The sequence below is a fragment of the Gallus gallus genome, chromosome 12, assembly GCF_016699485.2.
Source record: "Gallus gallus isolate bGalGal1 chromosome 12, bGalGal1.mat.broiler.GRCg7b, whole genome shotgun sequence".
Lineage (NCBI taxonomy): Eukaryota > Metazoa > Chordata > Aves > Galliformes > Phasianidae > Gallus > Gallus gallus.
The window spans coordinates 4689813-4712961 of NC_052543.1; the positions used below are offsets into that span (position 1 = coordinate 4689813).

Sequence of the window (23149 nt, forward strand, 5' to 3'; positions counted from 1 at the left end):
CGAAGTATTCAGATACAGAAGAGCTTCCCTTCTTGAAGGCTTAATGTTCACAAGGATGAAAGAATGCAGGAGAACCGCATGATGTAAGGCCTCAGTCAAAAGCCAAACCCACAAAACTGAAACCTACATCTTATGTACAGTAAAATCAATTAGACACGATCTCAGATCCCATTTTCCTCATGGAATTATTTATTTATTAGTTGGCATTTGGTCAACTTTGCCCCAACACACAGACAGGCGCTGTGAAAGGTGCCACTGCTTCATACTGCAAGCCGTTCCCTACACAGAGAAGTCCAACTCTGGGATTTGTTAAATGAGGGATGATGTCACTGCTGCAGTACACGCGTGCACATCCAAGCCAGAAATGACGACCACGTTACCTCACTAACATAGGTACAGTGTGCAGGCTATCTGCTTCCTTAATTCAATATTTACAGAAAGCAGTCTCCTCACCCACAAATTCTCTGCTCTGCCTGCACTCCTCGCCTCCCAAACTCCTCAAGTAAGCCTCTGATGCCACACCCAACTGCTCATTCTGAAGAACCACGGTTTTTGAAGAGGTTTTACCTGAGGGTATACCCCAGAGGTAATTAGCAAATTTTAACATACAATAAATATCTGCAAAAGGTCTGAAGTGATCTCATTCATTCTCTGAAGTAACAATAAATATGAATTGGACTGTTAGAAAAAACAAAAAACTGCCTGATAAAGTGGAACAATAGAAGAAACTTCCAGCATTTCATTATTACCACAATAACAAGTGTCCAACTGTAACAGAACATTGCAGTAATTGTAGAAAAGTTTCCTAAAATGCACCATTGTGGCTATGATTCCAGGAGTGTAAACATAAGCTCCTTTCATCTCCTCGACATTCCGTTAAAATTGGGCATTTAGGTGGAAACCAACTGCTGACAAAAGCTCCCATCAGCTCGGAGTTTTCCGGGATTGGAGACAAAGGACATCCAGCCAACTCAACAGCCAGGAGAGAAAAAACGTGCTGGTCCTTCAACCTGAACGGCACATCCTTGGGCTCACTGTTCTCCTGACTGTGGGACAGCCTCAGGAACTGCACCATTCTTGGGAGGGAGAAAAAAGTAACCAAACCTTCAGGATTTACCTGCTTGCACCACGATCCCACAACTCACACAGCGGCAGAGCAGCTCCAGCGTCCTCCAACAAAGCTGCACAGCGCTACCAGAAAAACGTGATGGAAGAACTGTTTCTGCCAACTGTGAAAGCCAAAACGCAGAAGATGTGAATGCTGCAGAAGCTGAAAAAGGCCCCGCTGAGGATCAGTCTGTCTTTAGAAGATGCAGCTACTACAGAGTACTTTTTTTTTTTGTTAAAGATAGTCACAGTAGAACTGCAAAACTCATACAGATCAATACTGGAACTTAATGATAGGGTTGTCATTTCTGGCTCAAAAGGTCCTAGAACTAAGGTTTCATTTCTGGCTCAAAAGCAGATGATGCAGAGGTACCATGGCATGTGGGTGCTTGAAGGCACAATAATCACATTCGGAGAGCCAAATAAAGCTGGTAAAAGAGAGGGGAGCCAGCCACTATTCACATCTGGAGTGCAAGCCAGGCTACTGCGTATAAAGAGATGAACACACCATGAGCAAGAAAAGGACATAACTGCTGGAACAGAAAGTAGAAGGATCTGCATAGAAGCCTGAACTGTTTCATGTCCATAAGGAACTCCAAATTGCTTGGAGAAGAAAAGCATCCAGAAAAGCAAAAGATAAAACATGAGATTGCAGAGACACTCCAAACTTTCCTGAAGTTTCTAACAAGCAGGAAGGAATATCTGATAGGAAGAGCAAAGATGCTTCCAGGAAAACAGAGGGCTTACTGCAAAAATTCAGAGAGAGCTATAAACAATTAATTGGTACCCAACTGCAATGCCCACCACCCAAGAACTTTTGGCAGGCAATTCCTCTTACATTCTACCCATTCATGTGCTGGGTCACGTGCAGCTTTTACAATTCAGCCATGTTAACATCCTTTTGAAGTCAGACTTGGCACATGCAACAAACCTTTTGTACTGAGTCACTGGAAAATACTGTAAAAACTATTTATGATCACATAGAGAAAACTGTGGGCCAACGTCAGGAGAAAGCTTGCATATAAAACACACACGGCAGCGGGTCATGCCCTAGTGCAACAAGATTAGCCACATACATGTGTGCTCAATGTTGCCAGGGTACATCAGTCTGTTCTGCAGGCTCTGGAAAAACTTGGTGGTGTTGAAACTCAATGGTGAAACTGCAGAACTGTTAGAGGAAATAAAAAAGGGCAGTTACATTTTCTTACGGTATTTTCTGGTAGTTCCTTACAATACTTTCTGCTTTTTGATTTGAAAAATTACTTTCATTCATTGCTTACCACACATCATGTAACTATTTTTGCAAAAGCTAGGAAGAGCCAGCTTAAATCAACCTGAGAACCCCAAATTTGCAAAGTTATGGGGTATTATTTAGTTCAATCACATAAAAGACTGCAACAGGTATGCTCAGCATAGAGGAATGGCTTAATCATTTCCATCAAATAGATTCTGTGCATAGGAAAAGATGTCAACAACACAAGAATGGAAAAATTATGTAGGAAGAGCTTGAACAACACGAACCACTCGAAATAAAGTGACACTGCTGGAGTTAATGATGTCAGATCAGCAGGAGGTAGGATGACAGAGATTTGTTTTCCAGCTTTAACAATCCTTAAAGACAGAAAAAAAGGGCCTGGGATCATTAATGCCTGGAAATTATGGTCCCCATCCATCAGACAGGCAATGTAGTGTTAGCTGATGCGAAGCGGAGAAAGATGCAAAAGTGCATTCATTCACTTTGAGACTTCAGAAATACTCACAAAAGTCTTCGCACCTTCACAGTAAGAGCAGTGTTTAAATAGTTTTTTACAAAATATGTTTCATCGGCTGTCTTATAAAAGCAATATACATTTCATTAAAACTTTATTGAATCTCTTTATAATTGCTGTAAAACCTGAATTACGGCAATCTCTAGAAGCACTATAAAGATGCTAACAGCTTCACTGCGTTTTGCATAGCTGTTCACAGCAATACAGTGAGAGGCTGATAAGCAAAGCAGCACCTAGCAGCGGCAGGTGCTCTGCCGTCGAGTTTAAGGTGTCAGAGCCTACAATCGACAGCAACATCTCACTTGTGGCTTAAGGGAGGCTTTAGTTACAATTTAAATGACAAGGAAAAGCATTCAGGGGTTGTGTTTCCACCCCGCTTACGAGACCGATGCACGAACAGCACACGATGCCGACGGGAAGGCCGCGCCAGCGGGGCTCAGGGCTTCCACCCGCCACGTCCCACGGCCGCGCACTCGGGCACGTGGCGGCGCAGCTCCTGACGGCCCGGCCGGGCTGCGAGGGGAGCACCGAGCGATGCGACCGCCGCGTTCTGTGCAGCGCCGGCACATCTGTGCCACATTACAGACACCACGAAGCGGCAATGAGCGCGCTCCGCGGCTTCCCCCACATGTTTTGCAAAGTTTTTCTCATGGCTGCGGAGAGGCGCCCGCCCCCCGCTCACAGCCGGGCCGGGAAGCACAGCACACCTCCGGCTCCACGGCACGGCACGTTCCGCAGCACTATTTACATCGTGAATGAGAAATCCTGGAGAGCTGAGAGCGGCACCGCTTGTTTACAGCGCCGGAGGAGTTATGTAAGAGACGTAAAGCACCGCTCCGTTCGCACCGAGCAGCGCGGCGGCGTTTTCCAGCGGGGAAGCGCCCACACGGCCGAGCCCTGCCCTTTCCTCTCCTCTCCTCTCCTCTCCCGCCGGCTCCCCCTGACCGACGGGGGCCGCCACGGGGGCGGGAGGCGGCGGCGCGGGGCCGCCATGCGAGGCCCGCTACTAACCTCAGGGTAATCATTGCCAGGGCGCGCGAAGGCGGCCGCGTCCTCCCGCAGCCCGCCCGGGGCCTCACGAACTTGGCGAGCGGCTGCGGCGCGGAGCGCGGCGCCCCGTCACGATAAGAGTCCCCGCCGGGCGCCGGGACAGCGCGGCCGCACCGCCCCGCGAGCAGCTCCGCTCGGGGCGCTGCCGGAGCCCGGGAGGGAACCGCGGCCGCCGCCACAGCGCCGCGACGCCGAGCGCGGTGGGAGCGGGCGGGGGCTGCGGGCGGGACTCGGCAGCGCCGCGGCAACGGGTTAAAGTCGGGAGCGTCTGTTGGTGGCGGTACAGCGGGACAGAAAATGAAAGGAGACCGTCCGGTCCGGCGCTCTCAGTCCGGGGGAAAAAAAAAGGCACTTATTCGACTAGAAATTAATGTAATATTTTAGTCCAAGTCTTACCCTTACAGAGTCATTGTCTATAGCAACCGTGTCCATAACACTCTAACTCTCAAGAGCACAACTTTCTAGTAAATGGCACATCTGTCAAACTGCAGGAAACATCTGGGAAAACGGTTAAATAAAAGAGGTGAGATTAAGCCCTTGTTTCCATATGGCTGGGATACACAGCTAGGGTATGTCTGTCAGTGGTACCAGCTCTTTTTTACCCCTTGTGGTATCGGGCTTTGGGGCCGGTGTAGTTATATAACTTCTGCAACGCAGAATTTCCCATTAGGATGCAGGAAGGCCCCCTGGGATGACAGGGCAGCAGCAGGGCTCGGTGCTCTGCACTCTGCCAAGTGTTGGCGCAGCACTGCGCACCCACGGCAGCCAGGAGGCTCCGTGCACGTCCACGTCCAGGCAGGTTTTATGCCACTTCACCAAAGGAAGGGAGGTCAGGAACGAGTCTGGACCCAGCTAACAAAACCTTCCTATCTGCAACAGACAGCTCTAGCACTGCCTGGTTTTTCCAAGTACTTACACATACAACCAGATTTTGGCAGATCGGATCTTTCTGTGCACAATCAAAATGCTCTTAATCCAATTGCAACCTCAGAGCTGCCCTTAACAAGCACTGCACATGTGCTTGGCTACCGCCTCCTGAGCTGAACGGGGTTTGACTCTTTCCTGAAATTCCCCCTTAAGAATGTCTGCAAACCTCAGTGTTAAATATTAACTCAGACACACTCAGACTCACCAAAGGTTCCATTTCGTGTACATTTGTTGGAAGCAATTTAATAAGAATGAATGGAGTGGTCTCCTTTAATAGTTAAGAAAATATGTCTAATTTTGGTTTATCATTCGAGGAGAAAGCAAGAAATAAAAAATAAAATAAAAAGACAAAAGAAAACCCCTGGAAGAGCAATTTGAAACCTGCTATGTAATCCTTTGTCTGCTGTAACCAACCAGAGCCACAGTGTGCCAACGCCACTAGTCGTGCAGAGACCTTCAGCTTCAGCAGAATCTCTTGGCAAACACCAGGTTAACTGCAAATACTTCAAAGGCACATTCACGTTAGGAGAACTGCAAGCAAATGTGAGGCACTGGGTGTTCAGAGCTGTGTGGGGGTTGTTTTTTTCTGTTCTCATTTGTCACAATACAATGACAGTGTAAGCACATGTCTTAATATCCCATAAAGTCTGGAACGAAAAAGGCAGTTAAGAGCAAAAAACTCTTCTGAAAACTCCCACACAACCTCTGCAGCCCAGTTCTAAATCTTCAGGCCTTGCTTGGATCCACAGCCAGCCTCTGCCTCAACAGGGACCTGCTTCTCTACAGAGCATTTCTACCTTGTACCCTCTGCCTGAGAACGCCAGAGAAGAGCAGGGAAGAAGGTGATGGGGTCTCTTCCTCTAATAAGGAACATAGTTAATTTATTCATTACTTCACACCTCACTCAGTTCCTTGCCTTGAGCGACTGCAGGCTTGAAGAGGACACAGCTGACCCTGCTTGGAGCAGGGGTTGAAAGAAATGATTTCCCAGGGCCTAACCTAAATTGCTCTATGACTTTCAAATGCAGAGAACTTTCAGGACAGCTTAAAGGAGATTTTTAAAAAGTAGTGCCAATGTAACTTCTACCACAGCGTTAACTGAAGTGAGCAAACTGCACTGGATAGCTCAGTTAGGTGGGAGCTTCAAAGATCATCAGGACCAGCTGCCTGACCACTGCAGGGCTCACCAACTGCTTTGGTACCTTACTGAGAGCACTGTCCAAATGCCTCTTCAGCATTGACAGGCATGGAGCACCAGGCACCCTCTGAACCCGTTCCTCTATGTCTGACCACCTCTCTACAGTAAATAATACATTTTCCCAAATGTCCACTGTTCAATCACTTTTAATCTATCATTTTTTTTCACTACAAGAAGAATCCGAACCATATATCATGCAAATCAAGAGATCATTATTCTTCTACACATACCCAACATACGCTAATCTTGGTAGTGTAATGGTTTTCCTATAGAAATTAACATTCATTGCAATCCTAATGCCACCAAGCCATACAGGAACTGGTGCCAAGAGACAGAGGAAAGTGCTCCGTTCGCAGCACTGTATCTCTACAGCCCCAAACCACAGTGCTGTCTTTCAGCCTGATGCGCTCTGCAAGCAAAGAAAAAATACTAGCTTTCTTCCAATGGAAACCCAAACAGGCAGCTTCATGTACGGTTTTACCACTGACTCAAAATCTGAATGCTTCTGAAGATGTCCATGTCATTCATTCTCTCTAGCTGTAATCACAGTGATGTGATACCACAACTTGCTAGCAAGCAAACTGCTTTTAAAATCGCCACACCACAGCCATAACCTATTACCCATAGCTGCCCCTGTTCCAAATGCAGTTATGCTCCTCCTAATAAAATCAGAGCTGCAGTAACAGCCCGGTGTCATTTCTTAAAAAAAAAAAAAAAAGTCAGAAAAAGGAGTATTTCTGTGCTTCTGGCATTTACCGATTTGATTTGCTCTTTGGTAAACAAAATGCCATGAGAAGAAACTGTTATCAGACTTCTCAGTTCCCTGCAAGGACTCTTAAGGCAGAAATGATGCCTGCTGGGAAAAGGCTGATGTCAGCTCTTAAGAGCTCCCTGCAAGGATAAGGAGGCCTTTGTTTTCAGCTGAACTGTGAAAATGAGAAAATGCCTCCAGCCTGACAAACAAGAAACCCACATAACATAGGTCAGGCCTGAGACCTTTACTTAAAGGTACAACACACTTCATTCGCACTCCACCTACATCACAATGCCCAGATACAGATCACTTTATACAGCAATGGCTGTGAAGAGCTAAATACACCTTGGAAATGCAATAAGGAGACCTCATTTGTTAAGAAAGACTGGTATAGCTCCAGCCCCTTACCAGTCAAGTTCCTAATTACTCTCCTCTAAATCGAGGTGAATTTAGAGAAGTCACAGGAGAACAAAGCCGTGTTCCAACGTGAGGCTTAAAATAAACTCACTGCTGTTTTACAGAGCATCAGAAAATGCAGCACAGTACACAAAGCACGTTTTAGTTCAGCAGGACTATGCTTCAATGAATGCATTTTAAGTAAAGCATCTGAGAGACGTACAAGTGTGAAATGCACACAAAGGGATTTCGTACCACAGCGCCTGGGTTTGAAGGGGAGGTGGAAGAATGGTTTTTATCCAGTGAGAAGTTTGTGGGTGTCACTCCTACGACAACAAAAAGACAGAAGCTGTACAAATACAGTCCAGCACACTGCCATAAAATACAGACCTTACAAATGTTTCTGCAACGTCTCAGGTATATACTTTTTTTTACCCCAAAGCTGAGAATTATCTCCCCTGAAAAGCAGAGCCTTCCATAAATTTGTTCTTTGCACAGGAATTTTAGGAGCCTAAAAGAATTGCCAGGGCGTACGATTCGCTGTACTTCAGAGCCCTCTCTGCTCCACTGGTGGTGTTTTTTCACAGTAGAAGTAAACATACCTGAGCACAGCCCCAAATGAACTTCACCTGAAAGATACCTCTGGGAATTACACCTGAGCAAGGATTATCTTAAAGCATTCTATTTCAGAACAGAAGGCTGGAATTGCTTAATTCCTAACAGAATATCCAAAGCACGCACATGGATTCATTCCCATCGATGCACAGTGCTGCTAAGAGTTAACATCAAATTGCTAACAAAAGTTCTACCATTTATAATGAACCACGGTGCCCAATTCTCATCTTATTGAATTACATTGCCACTCACAATATGCTGCTGGTAAGAGGATGAATATTCAATTGCTTCACAGTTCTACCAAGACCATCACAAAGACACAGATGTCTGAACAAGAGATGCTTGTGGTTGTAAAGACTACTGCCTTCCAAGCACTGACTTCCAGATGAACAAGATCTGTCCATTCTGATCAGTTAGAATAACTGAGGACGCTTAGCTGGAGGAGCAGAGATTTAAACAGTGCTATGTGGCAAAGGTGTGTGTGATACTGACTGAACAATTTTTCTACCAACAACGTCCTCCCTGTGTGTTCAGGGCACTGAAAGCTGAAAAGCTCAAAATACAAACACTAAACCTCACGTTTATAGTCCAAGTCACAGAAATGTATTTGCTGTCACACTGTATCAGTAACAAGGGCATCTCTCACAGATTTGCTTTTCCAGATTGAGTATTATCAAAACTGAACTTCTAGAAGCTCCAAGTCACTACAGTAGGAGCACCATTACTGTGTTCCATAAAATACTTCTTTCTCCAAATTTACTGCCTTTTTGTCAGTGCAAACAAATCAAGCTTCTACAGTATGTTTCTCATACACAAAATATTTTAGGACAGTTCTGTAAAGTTTGAATAATCCACTTCAACTGTTAAATTAGAATGAAAAAGCATTATGTTAGATCACGATTCATATGCAGTAGGAGCTTTAATTGAAATAGATTAAGTCCCATCACATGAATACTAGGCAGGCAACCAGTGCTTTTTACTAGCAGAAGATGTGCCTTTCGCATACAAAAAGAAGGCATTGAGTAAAAATGTGCCATTCTGGAAAAGACCAGGTCGAAGGGATCACGTGGAGTAACTGCCTGCATCTTTCAGTTTTGAACACTGGTTGCACATGAGTCTGTTGGTTCAGACTTCATTATTTTTATAGTCTCCACTGTATAAAGTGTTATAATGTATGTAACTGCCAGCTGTGTTTTATTTCATCACTAGCATATGAATTTTTACAAATCACACCTTTTCCCACAGAGTTACATAATAATTCAAAAATGCCATAAAATTCTTCAGATGTGTCATGTACGTATGCCACAGAAACAGAGCATGTGGTTCTTTCCAGTACCACCATTTTCAGCGCCAGGGAAAGGCTATAAATAGTTAAGTTTTTAGGGGAGAGAAGGTATGTTGTAAATGAGAAGTCTCCCTCTGCTTGTGAGCATTTATTGTTTTGCATTACTTCAGTGCTGGATTCCTGATTCGTAACAAATTCCAAGACTGCAGACTACAGGCCCAGCCTCTGACTAACACTATGGTGATTTATTTGAGGATAAATACCTCAGTCCGCATCTTATGACTGAACACAACAGTCCACAGCAGAGTGGAATGCAAAGAATGCAGAGGCTGTAAGAGCTGAGGCAGCAGGGAACGGCGCTCAGCTATCAGGCTGCCCTGGACTGCTGAACTGCTCCAAACACTTCCTCCAGTCAAGAATGAAAGGAATTCTCTAAGCCTGTACTTCATGCCAACCAGACCTGCATTCCTAGGAATGCACACAGCAAGAATGGCATTTGATGATTACCCAACACGTGCACCTAACTCATCAACACCTTACCTGTATGAAAAATTCCACATCTGACTGTCAGAGCTGGAGTGCAATCACCCGAGTAATGTTTAGCAACAACTGCAGCTTGCCCAGTTGTCAAGGCAGACTACAGAGCAGCTGGCTCACAGTCTCCTGGCCTCTGAAAAATGCAAACCACTTCTGTTTCTCCTCCTCCTGCTACCCCACCCCCAGAGTACAGACTGCTCAGAATCTGGGGAAGTGAAACCAGCAAATTACAAAGAACACATGAACAATGCTTTAGAAACTGCAAGGTTAGTGTATGTGTTTTGTTACAAAGTTAAGCTAATTCCTGTTGCTTTGTTGCATGCAAACCAAACAAGTCATCGCTCATCTAATCGCATCAGCTTTTGTGCAGAATTTCCATGCAATCTGGAACAAAGGAAAGATCTACCAGGAAGATTTAGACACAGTATGATTTTAGCACATACAGAGATGAAGAGGGCAGCACTACATCCTGTGAAACAGAAGTAATTAAAAGCCAGACACTTACAGATGTGGGTTGAACATTCGACTCATTTTAGAAACATGTTCATTTTCACAGTCTATCTCATCATCCCCTTGGTCCATGCTGAGCTTTCTCTTATTGGGGCTGATCGGAGGAGGGCCTGTCCGATGGTTGGTTAGAGCAGATGATACTGGGAGAGACTGCATTCTGGGCTCACCTCTTAAAGCCGCTTCACCTACAGGAAAAAGACAAGCAGAGATGAACACAACAGGAAAATGAGGTAGAGCACAGTGTTTTTTAAAAAAGTTATTGCAGACAGAATTCCCAAACAGATGTCAGGTGTGCAAAGGCACATTTAAACACGGTTTTAAGATAAACAAGGCATTATAAGCCATACCTTATTGTTTCACGCATGAACAAAGCAACAGTTGAGAAAAGGTAGTACAAGAGGGGTCAGCTCACCCCAGATGATCTGAAAGGTTGCAATAACACATCTTTCTAACAGTATTTTTATTCAGAAGCACTCCTTACAAGCTGCCATTCCAGCATTGAACTTTCATTACCTCATCCTGCAAAGCATGACTATTTGCAATGAAATATGCTTTGTTCCTTTCCTTATGGTTGTGGTATAAATTCCAGGTTCACATTTATGCCAAATATTCAAGATCTAAAGCTGAATAAACATTGAAATTCTCAAGTTATTCTCTTTAAAAAAAGCTGTCCAAAACAAGCTTGTCTGGTATATAACTATGTGAGGTAAAAATTAGGGAAAAAACTGGAACTTGCTTTTGCAAGTGTAAGTTTGTCTGCAAACGTCCTTCTCTAAACTTTTGAACTGCATTTGTTGCAATATACAACAGAATGTTTTCGACAGAAGAATCACACAACTTCAATCCTAAGAAAGGCATTTTTCCATGAGGCAAACTGGTGGTACTCAGTCGTTTATGAATTCCATATATTTTCTGATAACACAGAAAACGCCACTCACAGCATGGGGGAGTTATGCATAAACAATTCCAGAAGCGATACAATTAGCTTGCAAAGAAACGCATTCACACAATGTTACTACGCGTACATTAAGACGTGACCACATTCCAGTGTTCCCCTTTCAATTAACGGTCTCACTGAACGCAGGGCCTGAAGCACAGCGCTGCACTTTGCCAACAATTACGGCCTGTACTGGAACTCACCATCCTTACAGCCACGGGCCATATTTAGACCTCGTAGGGATTTAAAGACATTAGAAAAGGCTTTTGCGGCTTTGAAAGGGGCTCGAGGATGGGCTAGATTAATCAGGGTCACCTATTCAGGCAGTAGCCCTGAAACAGCTACTCTTGCTGGAGCTTAAAAGTTGTATTTTTCCTACACTGCCAGAAGCATTTTGTTTTGTACACGGCCGTAATTTCCAAAACTAAAATTAGGATAAAGTTAACTTCATCTGCAGTCCCGAAGTAGCTGAGAATAGAAATCTTTGTGTGCCACCGCACATTTTCACATCATCGCTGAGGCAGACGATTTATAAAACGTTGACCTAATTCCACACAAAACAAATACCATTTTGTTGGAAAAAGGAGTCAGGAGAAAATCTCCTGAATGTTTACCAGTAAAAATAAGCGTTTTGCCAATTTTGTCAGCATAATATAAACTAGCAAATATACACTGACCTATAATACACCACAAGTCATGATTTCTATAAAAGACTCTGGCACCAGGTTTAAATTGGAACTTTCCATCTCAGCTCTAAATAGTAAAAACTGCGCCCTGCTGCAGATGCTGTGAGACAGACATGCAGACCCCTCCTGTACGGAAGGACCAAAGCGCCCGTTGGGAAGCACCCCCACCCCATCCCTGTAGTGTCACACGGAGCTCCTCTCAAAAAGACCTCTCATCTGAAATAGTCTTCCCCGCAGTACAGTTCCTGTAGTTTTTGCCCTTCTGTTTTGAGCAGATATCGATCATGTTCTGACACAAACTTCAGAAGTAAACCACATCACACTGGTTTCTCTTGGGGAGAAATCTCTCTCACTTCTCTCTTTGATGAAAAGTTTTATACCAATGTCAAAAGACGAAGCTTTCATCAATTCAGGTTCACGATACTTTCATCCCACTCATATGCAATCATTCTTCTCTCTGTAGTATCTCAGACAACTTCTGAAGACTCAAAATTCCATTGAAGAAGTTCCAGGTCTGCACCTAACTCCTCCTGAGTTCTCCTGAGCAACTCCTGACAAGAGCATGGCCCCTCTAAGTCACAGAATCACAGAAAGCTCACGTGAAGCCAACTGCTGCTCAGTAAAGATAATTTCTAGACAATGTCCCATCTTTCCCTTTTCTCAACCAACAGCCAGGTGCCGGACACTACACAATTACCTACTTTTTCTTTCTTTAAAAAAAAATAAAAATCATTTTATTATATGTATGATAACAACAGTGTCTATCTACTAACATTCATTTAAGTGCAAAAATCTGGTAAAAGTGTTGTTGCTGCCTCACGTTGGAAGCAGAGACCCATTTTAAAGACACTCAGCAAAGCAAGGGTTGGCTTCTAACTAAAGCCTGTTGAATTTGATAGTGCATTTTCCTGACTGTGAACTAACGTGGTCTTCAGCACATATCTGACAGTTCTGTTTTGTACCATAGGGCCATTCAGCCAAAGCTTCAGCTTAATGAGGGCAGGTGGTAGAGGCGAGCACTGGGGCAGGAAGAGCTCCTCGCCCTCGGTCTGCAGGACAGGCAGGAAGACACCAAGCATCTCCTCCAGGCAGAGCCACACGGCCAGCGCCCAGCAGGCACAAGGCAAGCAGGGAACAATGCCGGACAGAAGTCCAGATAACAGGGTAAGATTAAGAAGAAAAATATCCCTCCATCGTATATAGGGATAAATTGCACGCTCATGGCTTACAATTTTGATTAGGGTTAAAACTGCTTTATGTTTAAATAAAAGATGTCTTCTTTCCCCACCACTTTACTCCTTCCCAAATGTGAATTGAAACCAGAGAGGGAGAAACCACAGCAGAGCCTATGACACAAGGCGCTGGTTTGCTGACTGCATTTGTCTCTCCCAGCTGACCGCACTCCATGGTAACCAGACTCACACCACACAACTGGCAAGGCAACACTCTGATAAAACAACTCTGTTTTACAAAATTCCCCAAGACTAAGCTCCAGTCTTCAAAATTCATTACTGTGAAGGCTTGTGTCTGCGCTGCGACTGAAAGCATGGATAGCAAACACATTTATTGTGCCTCTCATAATACTTCCCTTTGTTTCAGTAAGCAGCTGGTGTGAGACACTCTTGATCTGCTGCTTTCAGATAGTTCTATGTACAAGTGTTCATACCAGTCTTTTTTTTTTTTAATTAAAACTGTTAGGTAACATGATAAAACACAGACAAGCAAAACCCAGATAACAATGTGACGTAGTGTCTGCCTATATGCCAGCACTGCAGTAGCACACTCACTCAACAGAAGTTAAGGCAGTCAGCAAGAACGTTCCTTATTTTAACCACTTAGAAGCCTAAACTGCAAGTGATTCAAACTAACACAAGCAAATAAAACATTTGTAAAAACAGCATGTCTCCTTTTGGACATAAGCACCACCAAGATCGTTGGATCTTTAACATTATTTTTGTTTCTCTTGCAGTTCAGTCAGCAGTATCTGAGTCCCTACTGAAACGTCCATGCAATGCAAACATCACAACAGCAAAAGTCATGTTTTCACAAGTGTGGATTTGACAGCGAGACACCAGAGAAGTCTTAAAATATGCCTGAGAACTCCAGGGGTTACTGAAGATTGGGGAAAAAAAAAAAAGATATACACTATTTTGGCAGCTAACTTCCTTCCTCTCTGACCGAGCAGCTCTGCACTAAGACATGGCTATCGCATCCTATCCCCCCTCCCAGTTTCCTTTTCCCGCTGGCTACTGTTAATCCATAAAATCTGTGCATTAATTACAATCCAGAAATGAAAGGCTTCATCTTCCCAGCTGAAGACTGACACGACACAGACCTCAGAGCATACTGAAATAAGACTCCTTAACAGAACATCTAAGTGCTGCCCTTGCCCACTTTACTTTTCTGTTCTGCATCTGACAAACAGATTTGTTCACAAGAATACATTCCTGACACACTTATTAACTTCACAAAAAAGCCTTCCGTTCTGTATCAACAAGCTCTTTACCTTTAAGAACTTGAACTGAATTACCATGACCTCAGGCCACTCTAGTAATTAATAAAATCATGGGCATGAGCGTTTAACAGACTTTAATTAACGTGCATTACACCTTTAATTACTTTTTCCAATATCTTCCCGCAGACAAACTCATTAGCAAAAGGGGTTGGTTCATGTTCCCAGGGTCAGCCATTCCCAGGAATCAACAGTACATTGAAGGTCTTCAGGGCCAGTTTTACCTACTGATCCAAAATTTAGCTCTCATCACATATGAAATATTTCTGCTGAAACGACAGGACATTCACAAAAGCTATATGTATGTCAAGATGAAACTGCAGAAGATGAAACAAGTTTGAATTGAAAACCAACAGGAATGTATTTATAAACTGCTGCATGTTTCCTTCTACCACCTCTCACACAAAAGTCCGCGTCAACACGAATTGAGACAAATGACATTACAATTCCAAATCATGGTCAGAAACCACTGGTTTGAGATACTAGATGTCAAGCAGTGAAGTCACTGCAATATTGCTCAACTTAATCAGTTATCAAAACAAGTTATCAAAACCACTAAGAATCAACACATTGTACCAGCGAATTAACATGCTGATGTTGTCAAGTGCCTACATTGGGTATTACTTATACCTTGCATACATTGTGGTATCTCTGAAATGATGGAATTCCCCAAAAATTTAATCTGTGCAAAATATTCAGACTAAACTCTTAAAAGATTATAACTTAAGGCAAATTTCCTTCACTTGCATGGCCACAGAAAATGAATTAATCCATTCATACATCTCAGTAGTAGATCTTTGTTTTATGATAAAATATCATTTGTGACTGCTTAGGTTATTTATTTAAGCTCTGGACATTTCTACAACCTGATGCAAACAAGTCTTTGTATCACTACATTATTTCCGGATGACACTTTTGATACAAGATATGACTTAGCTTAAATAAGAATTAATTAGAAGTACACTGTCAAATGCTGCAAACAAGTCATATTAGTACTCATTTGCTTTGTAGTATATAAAACCAGGCCCACCTGGAGAACATAATGAAATAGCAAACTACAAGAACAACAAGAAGATTAAATATTAATGAGAACAGCCTAATTGTAAAACACTGTTATGAAACCGTATCTTGGAAGTATTTCTTATTACAGCTGACAGATTTCTTTCAGCAGCAAACTTAGTAATTCACGTATCTGACACACATTTTACTGACTTTCTTGCAGGATGACAAAAAGCTAATTTAGGAAACAAAAGAATCACATACACATTTACAGAAAAATTGGCAAAAGCCTGCTCTCATCAGCTTACAAAACATATGAAAAGCACTTACTCCTGGAACCACGCTCTGGCTACCACTGTGCAGAGATACGTATGCCAGAAAACCCGTGGCCAAAAACAGAATACAGAGATTAAACTGACTGTTCTGTTCTGGCTCCTCTATCTGACCATGCCTGCCAATGAGGGACACATTACGTTTGACGTTGCAAGCAAGAACATAAAACAGTGACCTCTGCATTCAATCACCTCCACCCGCTTTTTACTCCTTTCTCATCCAGAAGACTGCACTGGGAAAGCAGCCAGAGTTCAGGTACAGCAAGACCACTCGTGGAGCACAGGGATGACTGCTTGAGGATCCTTTAAAAAAACATCTTTGTTCATCAGGGCTGAGTAGCACAGGCTAAGGCAGATTTCAACTTAATAGACCTTCCAAATGCTGCATTATATAAAACAATAGATACAAAACAACCAATTGTGCCACAGACCCCCCAAACCTGTCACTGCCTCTTCAAATGTACTGTGAAAAACTGATTACAGCAACTTACATTCTTGTGATACTGGAACAGCATAGCTATATGAAACAGCACAGACATACCCTCTGCACATAAAGACTTATATGGACAGTTGATTCAATTCTACAAACTAATTCATAAATACAAGTAAAGAAAAAGCACTTTGCTGACCACACAAACTGAGGTTGTAACATTCTCTTCGCTCTGCTAACCTGGTACCGACTGTGAGCATCTCCTTCTAATACACTTCTAGTTGTAAATAAAGACAAAAATTAACTGTAAAAATCTATCTTTGTAAGTAGGCAGTAAGTTGATGGTATGGAAAGGGGAAGGACAGCAGATAAGCCAGAAAGAAGGCAGGCTGGAGGAAATGTTAATGCTTCAGTCTGGCAGAGCTCCCTAGTGTCATAACATCAAACCTCAAGCATGCTATTTCCTCTGTCAGATTTCAATTTTCACACCTCAGCAACTGTGACTGTGGGACTGTGTTTAGTTCCAACCCAACAATGAACTCGGGCTTATGTCTAATTGTAGAGCATGAGACTATTTGAGAAGTCTGAAGATGTCCCTTTAGGATAATGGCCCAAGCAGTAAACTCCTGCAGCACCTCTCTCAGCTGACTGTTTGTAACATCTTCCTTTCTTCTGCTTAGAGTGCCTGAATTCATGTAAACTATGGCTAAAAAAAGATTTCAGTTATCTGGTAGACAAGATGTAAATGAAATCAATGCATCACACTGATCTCCAAATAACTAGTACCAGTGTCTTGTTTCCATCAATGTCAAAATACAATTTCCCTTGGTTTGACTCATTTATTTTTCAGCTCAGAAAGCAAGGCTGTTCCCAAAGAAAACTCCTTTCTTGGCTTTTCTGCCAGCTCTCCTGAGAAAAACCTATATCAAACATTTATAGTCAATTAGGAGGCACTGAAAGTTAACACAAGTTATCATTTTATGTTTGCTCAATGTGTTACAGGGGCTCATATATAAAAGAACGATAAGCTGCTGTGTGAAGTAGAACCACCGAGTAAGACCAAGGACATGCCTTCATATGGCACTGTACTTGAGCCACCTGGCCCTGCTGAACAACACTGGCCTCGGAATGAAAGCAAGAACAAACCAGGGAGAGAATAAAAGAAAGGAAGACAAAAGAGAGATGTATCATTTACATTTTCACCTCCTATATATGCATAGAAAATGTCGGTTTAGTACTTACTGGTCAGCAGAAAGATGCATGATGCATTTAATTCCCTGGAAAAACATACTGCATCATAAGCACTGTAAGAGGTTTTGGTGTATCCCTACAACATGCTCATGTACAATAATATTGAAATTCAGTCATTCAAGTTATTTCCCACGCTTAATAGATGTTTTCTCCTCCTGGAGTTTACATGTCTAACGATTCTGGGTCAGGGAGGTGAACTCCCACCAGCCTTGGCGGCTCGAGGTAGGGCACATCTATTTCCTCTGTGTACCCTCACTGCAGCACCTACTGGGACACGTATACTTAACATGAGAAACAGCCCGTTCTGATAGGCACAGTAATTACCAACAGAGAAAACAAGTCCAGATTATGTAATTAGAACTACCACCACGCACAGCTTAAATAGTAAACCGATCATCAGAATTCAGTTTCATTTAATCTGTTTGAAAAACTGTTACAGGGCATTCCCTCACACATTTTTGATACGCAGATTTTAAAAGCTGCCTGATAGAAAGACTTTTGTCAGTGTTCAAGTCTGATTGTAATAAAAAGAGTAATGTAAAATACTGTTCATAAAAAATTGTGAATGAAATAGAACTGTACATCAACATGTTGAAGACACTGCTTGCCAATATAATGGTTAGCTTCCAGATCTAGGTGTTCTTTCTTTCATCACTCAGCTCAATGACTTATTGTATAATATAAAAGACAGGAACGCTAAACAGATCAAAGACTAGTCTGTCTTTCAACAGAAACAATCAAAGCTAAAAGATCTGCCATCTATTTCAAATGCAAATTGAAGTCACAGCAAGATCACAACAGAAAAGAAAATGTTAGATCAGATACTTAAGCAGTATTTCAACATTCTAAATTATACCTCATAGCAATGTATTTGCACACACTGGCAAAGAAAGACAACGAAAGCACAGATTTAAATAGCTCTTCTTAAGCAGACAGAAAACATTTGTTAACCTCCCACCCCACTGCACATCTTTTATTTTCTTAGATACTGCCTCTGCTAGCAGACAGCAATGTGGATACTCAGGTCTGAAGCAAAACAGTTTGCTCAGCACTTTCTAGACGGGCATAGCTAGGAGGGCTGCTCCCAAAGTGATGCCTCCTATTTTATGATGCTGGCCCACAACCACCTTCCCTCCAGTACTACATGACATTTTGTTACCATGAGACAGATGCAGCCCTCTTCTTCATTGCTGGTAAAAACATAGAGCTAATGGTGAAGACTATGTTGAAAATTGTGTTCTGAAGTTGAGAATTTGCTTAGTCAGATAATGTTACTGTGCTCTTTGTATCTGTTGTAATCTCCATGGAAATAAATAGGAGGCATTACTTTCAGGTAGACCTACATATATAGGTTCTGCCTTACAGTTCATTTTTCTTGGGCATTGCGCACGTAAACTTTCCCACCATTCTGTCCTACTTAAAACATATTCATTGACTGAATATATTTCAGAACAGAATACAAGACTTTGATATGGTTTCTCAACAGATTGTGAACTTTGGCTTTCACAGAACTCCTCAGCAACACAAAGATGGACACGATCTTGTAACAAAAACTGAACTCCAGACTATTGGGCATCTCTTATGGATATAAACACAGTCAGTATCTTCTACAGAAAACATTTTTCAGGCATAAATTTTGGGATGTTTACTTGTAACATGAGCATATGAGATCCAATAAATCATACACTGTTTCTTTCATGAATATTTGAGACAAAAGCTGTTCAGCAAAAGTAAAAACTACGAACATACATCCCATTTATTAAAATTGAAGAGTAGATATACTCTCTGGGTACACTGCAAGACTTTATAGTAGTTTATTACAAGCATACTCCAAACACATTTTCTCATGTTCTTCTCCTTTGCTAACTGGAAGGTAGAATCATGAGAGAAAGAGGAAATAAATGTTGTATCTATACAACAAAAACACAAGAGCAAATACATTCAAAAATATGTTAATAAAAGGTATGCATCATGCATGGATGGCTCTCTCCAGAAAGGATTTAGAGAAAAGCAAGGTCACTGCTTGTGTGCAACACCTTCAAAGAGATAAGTTCCCAGTCTGGATTCCCATTTGTAGCATACAAGTGACCTTGGAATGGAAAGAAAAAAAATGAAAAAAAGCCATAAAAATCAAAGAAGTCTTGGCTACTGCAGTTTTCTCATATGGCATGTGGCCAAACAACCAAATGCCAGAAGCTCCTCCTGCCACAGGACAGGAGATGGGACTGGAGGGCATGCCTTATTTGCATGTGTATGGACAGACACCTGACTAGGAGCTGCTTCTGCCCTCATGGTTGCCAACATGATAATCTCTTCCTAACTAATGTGACATCCTTAGTGAGAGAAACTAGATCTTCCATTTCAGTTTTCATTTTCTGCTACGTTATCGTAGCCTGTCTGAAACAGGCTTGCATATTCAAGGAACACAGAGCCCCTTCAAACAAGCTGGATGGAATACTGCAGACTGTAATCTACAGTATCAGAACAATTCCAGCCCATCTCCACAAAGAATCCACTGTATGGAACAAAATCCCTTTGTCTTTCAAAATGGACTCAAAAATCCCTTCTACAAAGGGAAATAGAGGAATGACAACTGGACAGGGCAGAATCCAACTGCAAACTACACGAGCCATCAGGATAAAAAAAGATACAGCCTTCTGACATGCTAAGAAAAAAAAAGAAAAAGAAGATGTCAGTTTGCCAATTCCCTGTGCTCGGAGTTTTACTGTAACTGGTGGTAGTTGCTCAGTAGGCTGAGCTATGCCACAGCCAGTGTCTCTGCCTGTACAAGACAAGGGATTTAAATTCATCATGCTGCATAATACAGATCTTCCACTCATTGACTTTGTGTTATTCTGAGACATAATGCAGTAGTTTTACTTAAATGTGGCTCATATGCAGTGTTTTAATAACTGAAAACTTGCAAAGGCTTCATCTTCTAGAGGAGCCTGGAGAGCAGAGTGACTCATGAGATGGAGAAGAAAGGACATCATATAGTTTCTCTGAAGGTAGCAGAGCTGGTATAAAGAAACCCTCATAAAAAATCCCACCCATTACTGTTCTTTCTTCAAGGATATCCCTCCAAAACAAACAAATGCACATGGTTCACTATTAGGGAAAAAGATAAAATTAATTTTAATCTTCTGACAGAGCAGTTTTTAATCTTGTGTCCATGACATGTAACTAAGGTAAGTAATCTATTGGGAAAAAAACAAAAAAACAAAAAACAAAAAAACACACCCTGAAATGAAGAGCTCCACAGAAACATCTTAGGTAACCACAGAGTACCACAGCTTGAGAACTTCTCTTCCCCTAGAAGACTTAGTTGTTCAAAATGTGGTACCAGAGAACAAAATTTTTTCATGCGCTTCTCAAAAGGACATAGGAAACAGGAACTGAAGCGACACTCCTACCCATTACAATAGTCCGTACTACTATGTGGTGACTGTGGCGACTGAGGTCGATAGAGGTGGTCATACTCAGAGATCCAAAAGAGAAGACAATCCACTGACACCAAGGAATAGAAAGAAGCCCAATCTAAATCAGAACTGACCTGTTTATTTCAAAAGAAGGAGGATCATCCATGGAGCCAAGCTGCAAGGTTACTCATAATAAATGTTTTCTCCAAGGGAAAGCTAAGATGGAGGCAGTGATTGCATTTGCTACCAAGAAGTTACATGCTGACTGGATGGCCTTTCTCACAGATTTCTAGGCATTGAAGGCTAGTATTCCAGGACGCTTGGAGCAGCAGGACACAAGCACAAATCCATGTTTTTTAAGCTATCTTTACAATCATGAGACTAGAATGGGTGGCACGTACTGAAGTTACAATCTACCTCTCAAATATCTATAATTAGGTCTTCATCTTCCTCTCCCTAAATGTACGTAGGTCACTCTGAAAGTAATACCTTCCATTCATTTCCATACAAATTACAACAGATACAAAGAGCACAGTAACACTGACAGAGCAAATTCTCAGCTACAGAATGCTATTTTTCAACACAGTCACCTTCCACGTCAGATGCCAGTTTGTCAGACTGCCCCTGTGCTGCATGTGTCTCACAGTAACAAAATGTCATGGAACAGTGGCAGGAAGGTTCCACCTCTACTGCCATCGCACCAACATCCGCCTCTGATGTTGTGGGCCAGCATCATACAATTGGAGGCATTACTTTTGGAGCAGTCCTTGTCTTCAGCTGAGTCTCCCTTTTGATTAATTAACTCCAGGCTCCTTGTTTGTTTATTTCAAGCTGCAGAAGACAATTCATTCCTGACAAAACATTGGAAAAAAAACACGCAGATGGGCTGATAAAAAGAAGGTAACAAGACTGTCAGTTGTTAGGTCTGCACCCCATCATTCATGTGATGCTAGCTCCACCAGATCCAGAAATTAGAGTTCTCAGTATACTAGTATGAGTATCAGTCCCTCGTTAATTACCTAATAAACCCCTCCCTATTTACTCAAATGATGTACATTCTGAACATTTCCATAGATCTCTACTTTCTACCACATATTAAAGATGTCCTGCTCAAAATTAAGTATATACTCTATTAAATGCAACTATGACCATATTAAATGGAACCAAGCAGCCATTTCAGAGGTAGCAAGATAATATATTAATTTAAAGGTTTGGAAGGAATGCTTTAGGTCACAAATGGGTTATCAGCCTGCCTTCTGCTGAACCTTGTGTTGCATGGCCACGGTTAATTGAAGCTTCTTACCCCAGCTCACCTTGTGAAGAGAATATAAAACTAACTGCCAGCATCAGTGGACGCATTACTAACAATCTAACACAAGGTTTAGCAGTTATGGCAAAGTATGACAATCAAGGCAATGTGAATGTTACTGTCAGCTTTATCCTTTACTTACGTGAATTAAACCAATTACAACTCTTACCCCCCACCCCGTAAATAAGGACAACACTTGCTATTTCATGGAGTAGCTGAAGTTTGAACTGGAGTCCTTAGGAGGATTAAAAGAAAAAATGGACAATACATTACAAGGAGTATTATGAAGTTTGTTATCACGCTGCTTCTACATGGATTCACTGAGAAAAACTTGAAACCAAATAGCGTAGTGTTGAATTTACTATAAAAGAAAACAACCCTCACTATAACTACAGATTAGCTTTTGAAGCAAGTATACTGTACATCTAAGCAGCTAGTCTTAGAAATTAGTCTTAAGTATTAAATTAAGTACTTTTGAAAGGAAGAGAACTTTATTTTTAACTGATAAGCTAAATTTGTTACAAAAAACACTGATAATAGAAGCTTTTTCTTAGAGACAGAAATGAGTCAAGAATCAGTAAGCATCATTGCTAGTGCTGGAATTCCTATTTTTGACACCTTTGGTAATAGCTCTGTATGATGCCTACAGCAAGACAAGAGCCAAGTGTTCACCTCCTTAACTGCAGCCACCAGTTTTAGAGCATTCAGCAGGAAAAGTGTGCATGTCAGCATTCTCCCAGCTGGCTCTATGAGATTTAATTTATGCCGACCACAGAGTGACTGCGATAGCTCTCTGAGATGCCACAGCATGAAAACTGAAGGGTGGGGGTTAAACAAGCAGCAATGCACACCAGATGTCTGAGGAGGACATCTAAAAGATCTAGAGCACAAGGAAGCATATTTTTTAAAAAAATCCCCTTCGATGCCATAAATATTTATACTAAGTCCAAGAAACTGGCTGAGTTTGAACTTGTCCAATATGAGTCATACTGCACTTCCCTTACCCCATCTCCATTTAATGCGTTCTGTATAAAACCACAACAAAGGAGGTGTCGTAGTTAAGTCAACTCTTTTTAGATATATATGTACACTAAGAGTAGTTTTTGCAAAGCTTCTGCTTTTGAAT

General features: G+C 42.1%; 1 protein-coding gene across 10 annotated transcripts in view; it reads right to left on the reverse strand.

Annotated features, from left to right (window-relative positions):
* Positions 1-23149, reverse strand: part of VGLL4 (vestigial like family member 4) — a 92460-nt gene that overhangs the window by 13380 nt on the left and 55931 nt on the right. For 8 of the 10 annotated variants that reach the window (XM_040646213.2, XM_046899884.1, XM_015293055.4 and 5 more), the window contains one exon: positions 10144-10333. In XM_040646213.2, the coding sequence (XP_040502147.1) occupies positions 10144-10333 (190 nt within the window). Of the gene's footprint in view, positions 1-3887; positions 3954-9641; positions 9783-10143; positions 10334-23149 lie in introns of those variants that run through there. The other 2 variants (XM_015293059.4, XM_015293060.4) reach the window with 2 other exon arrangements.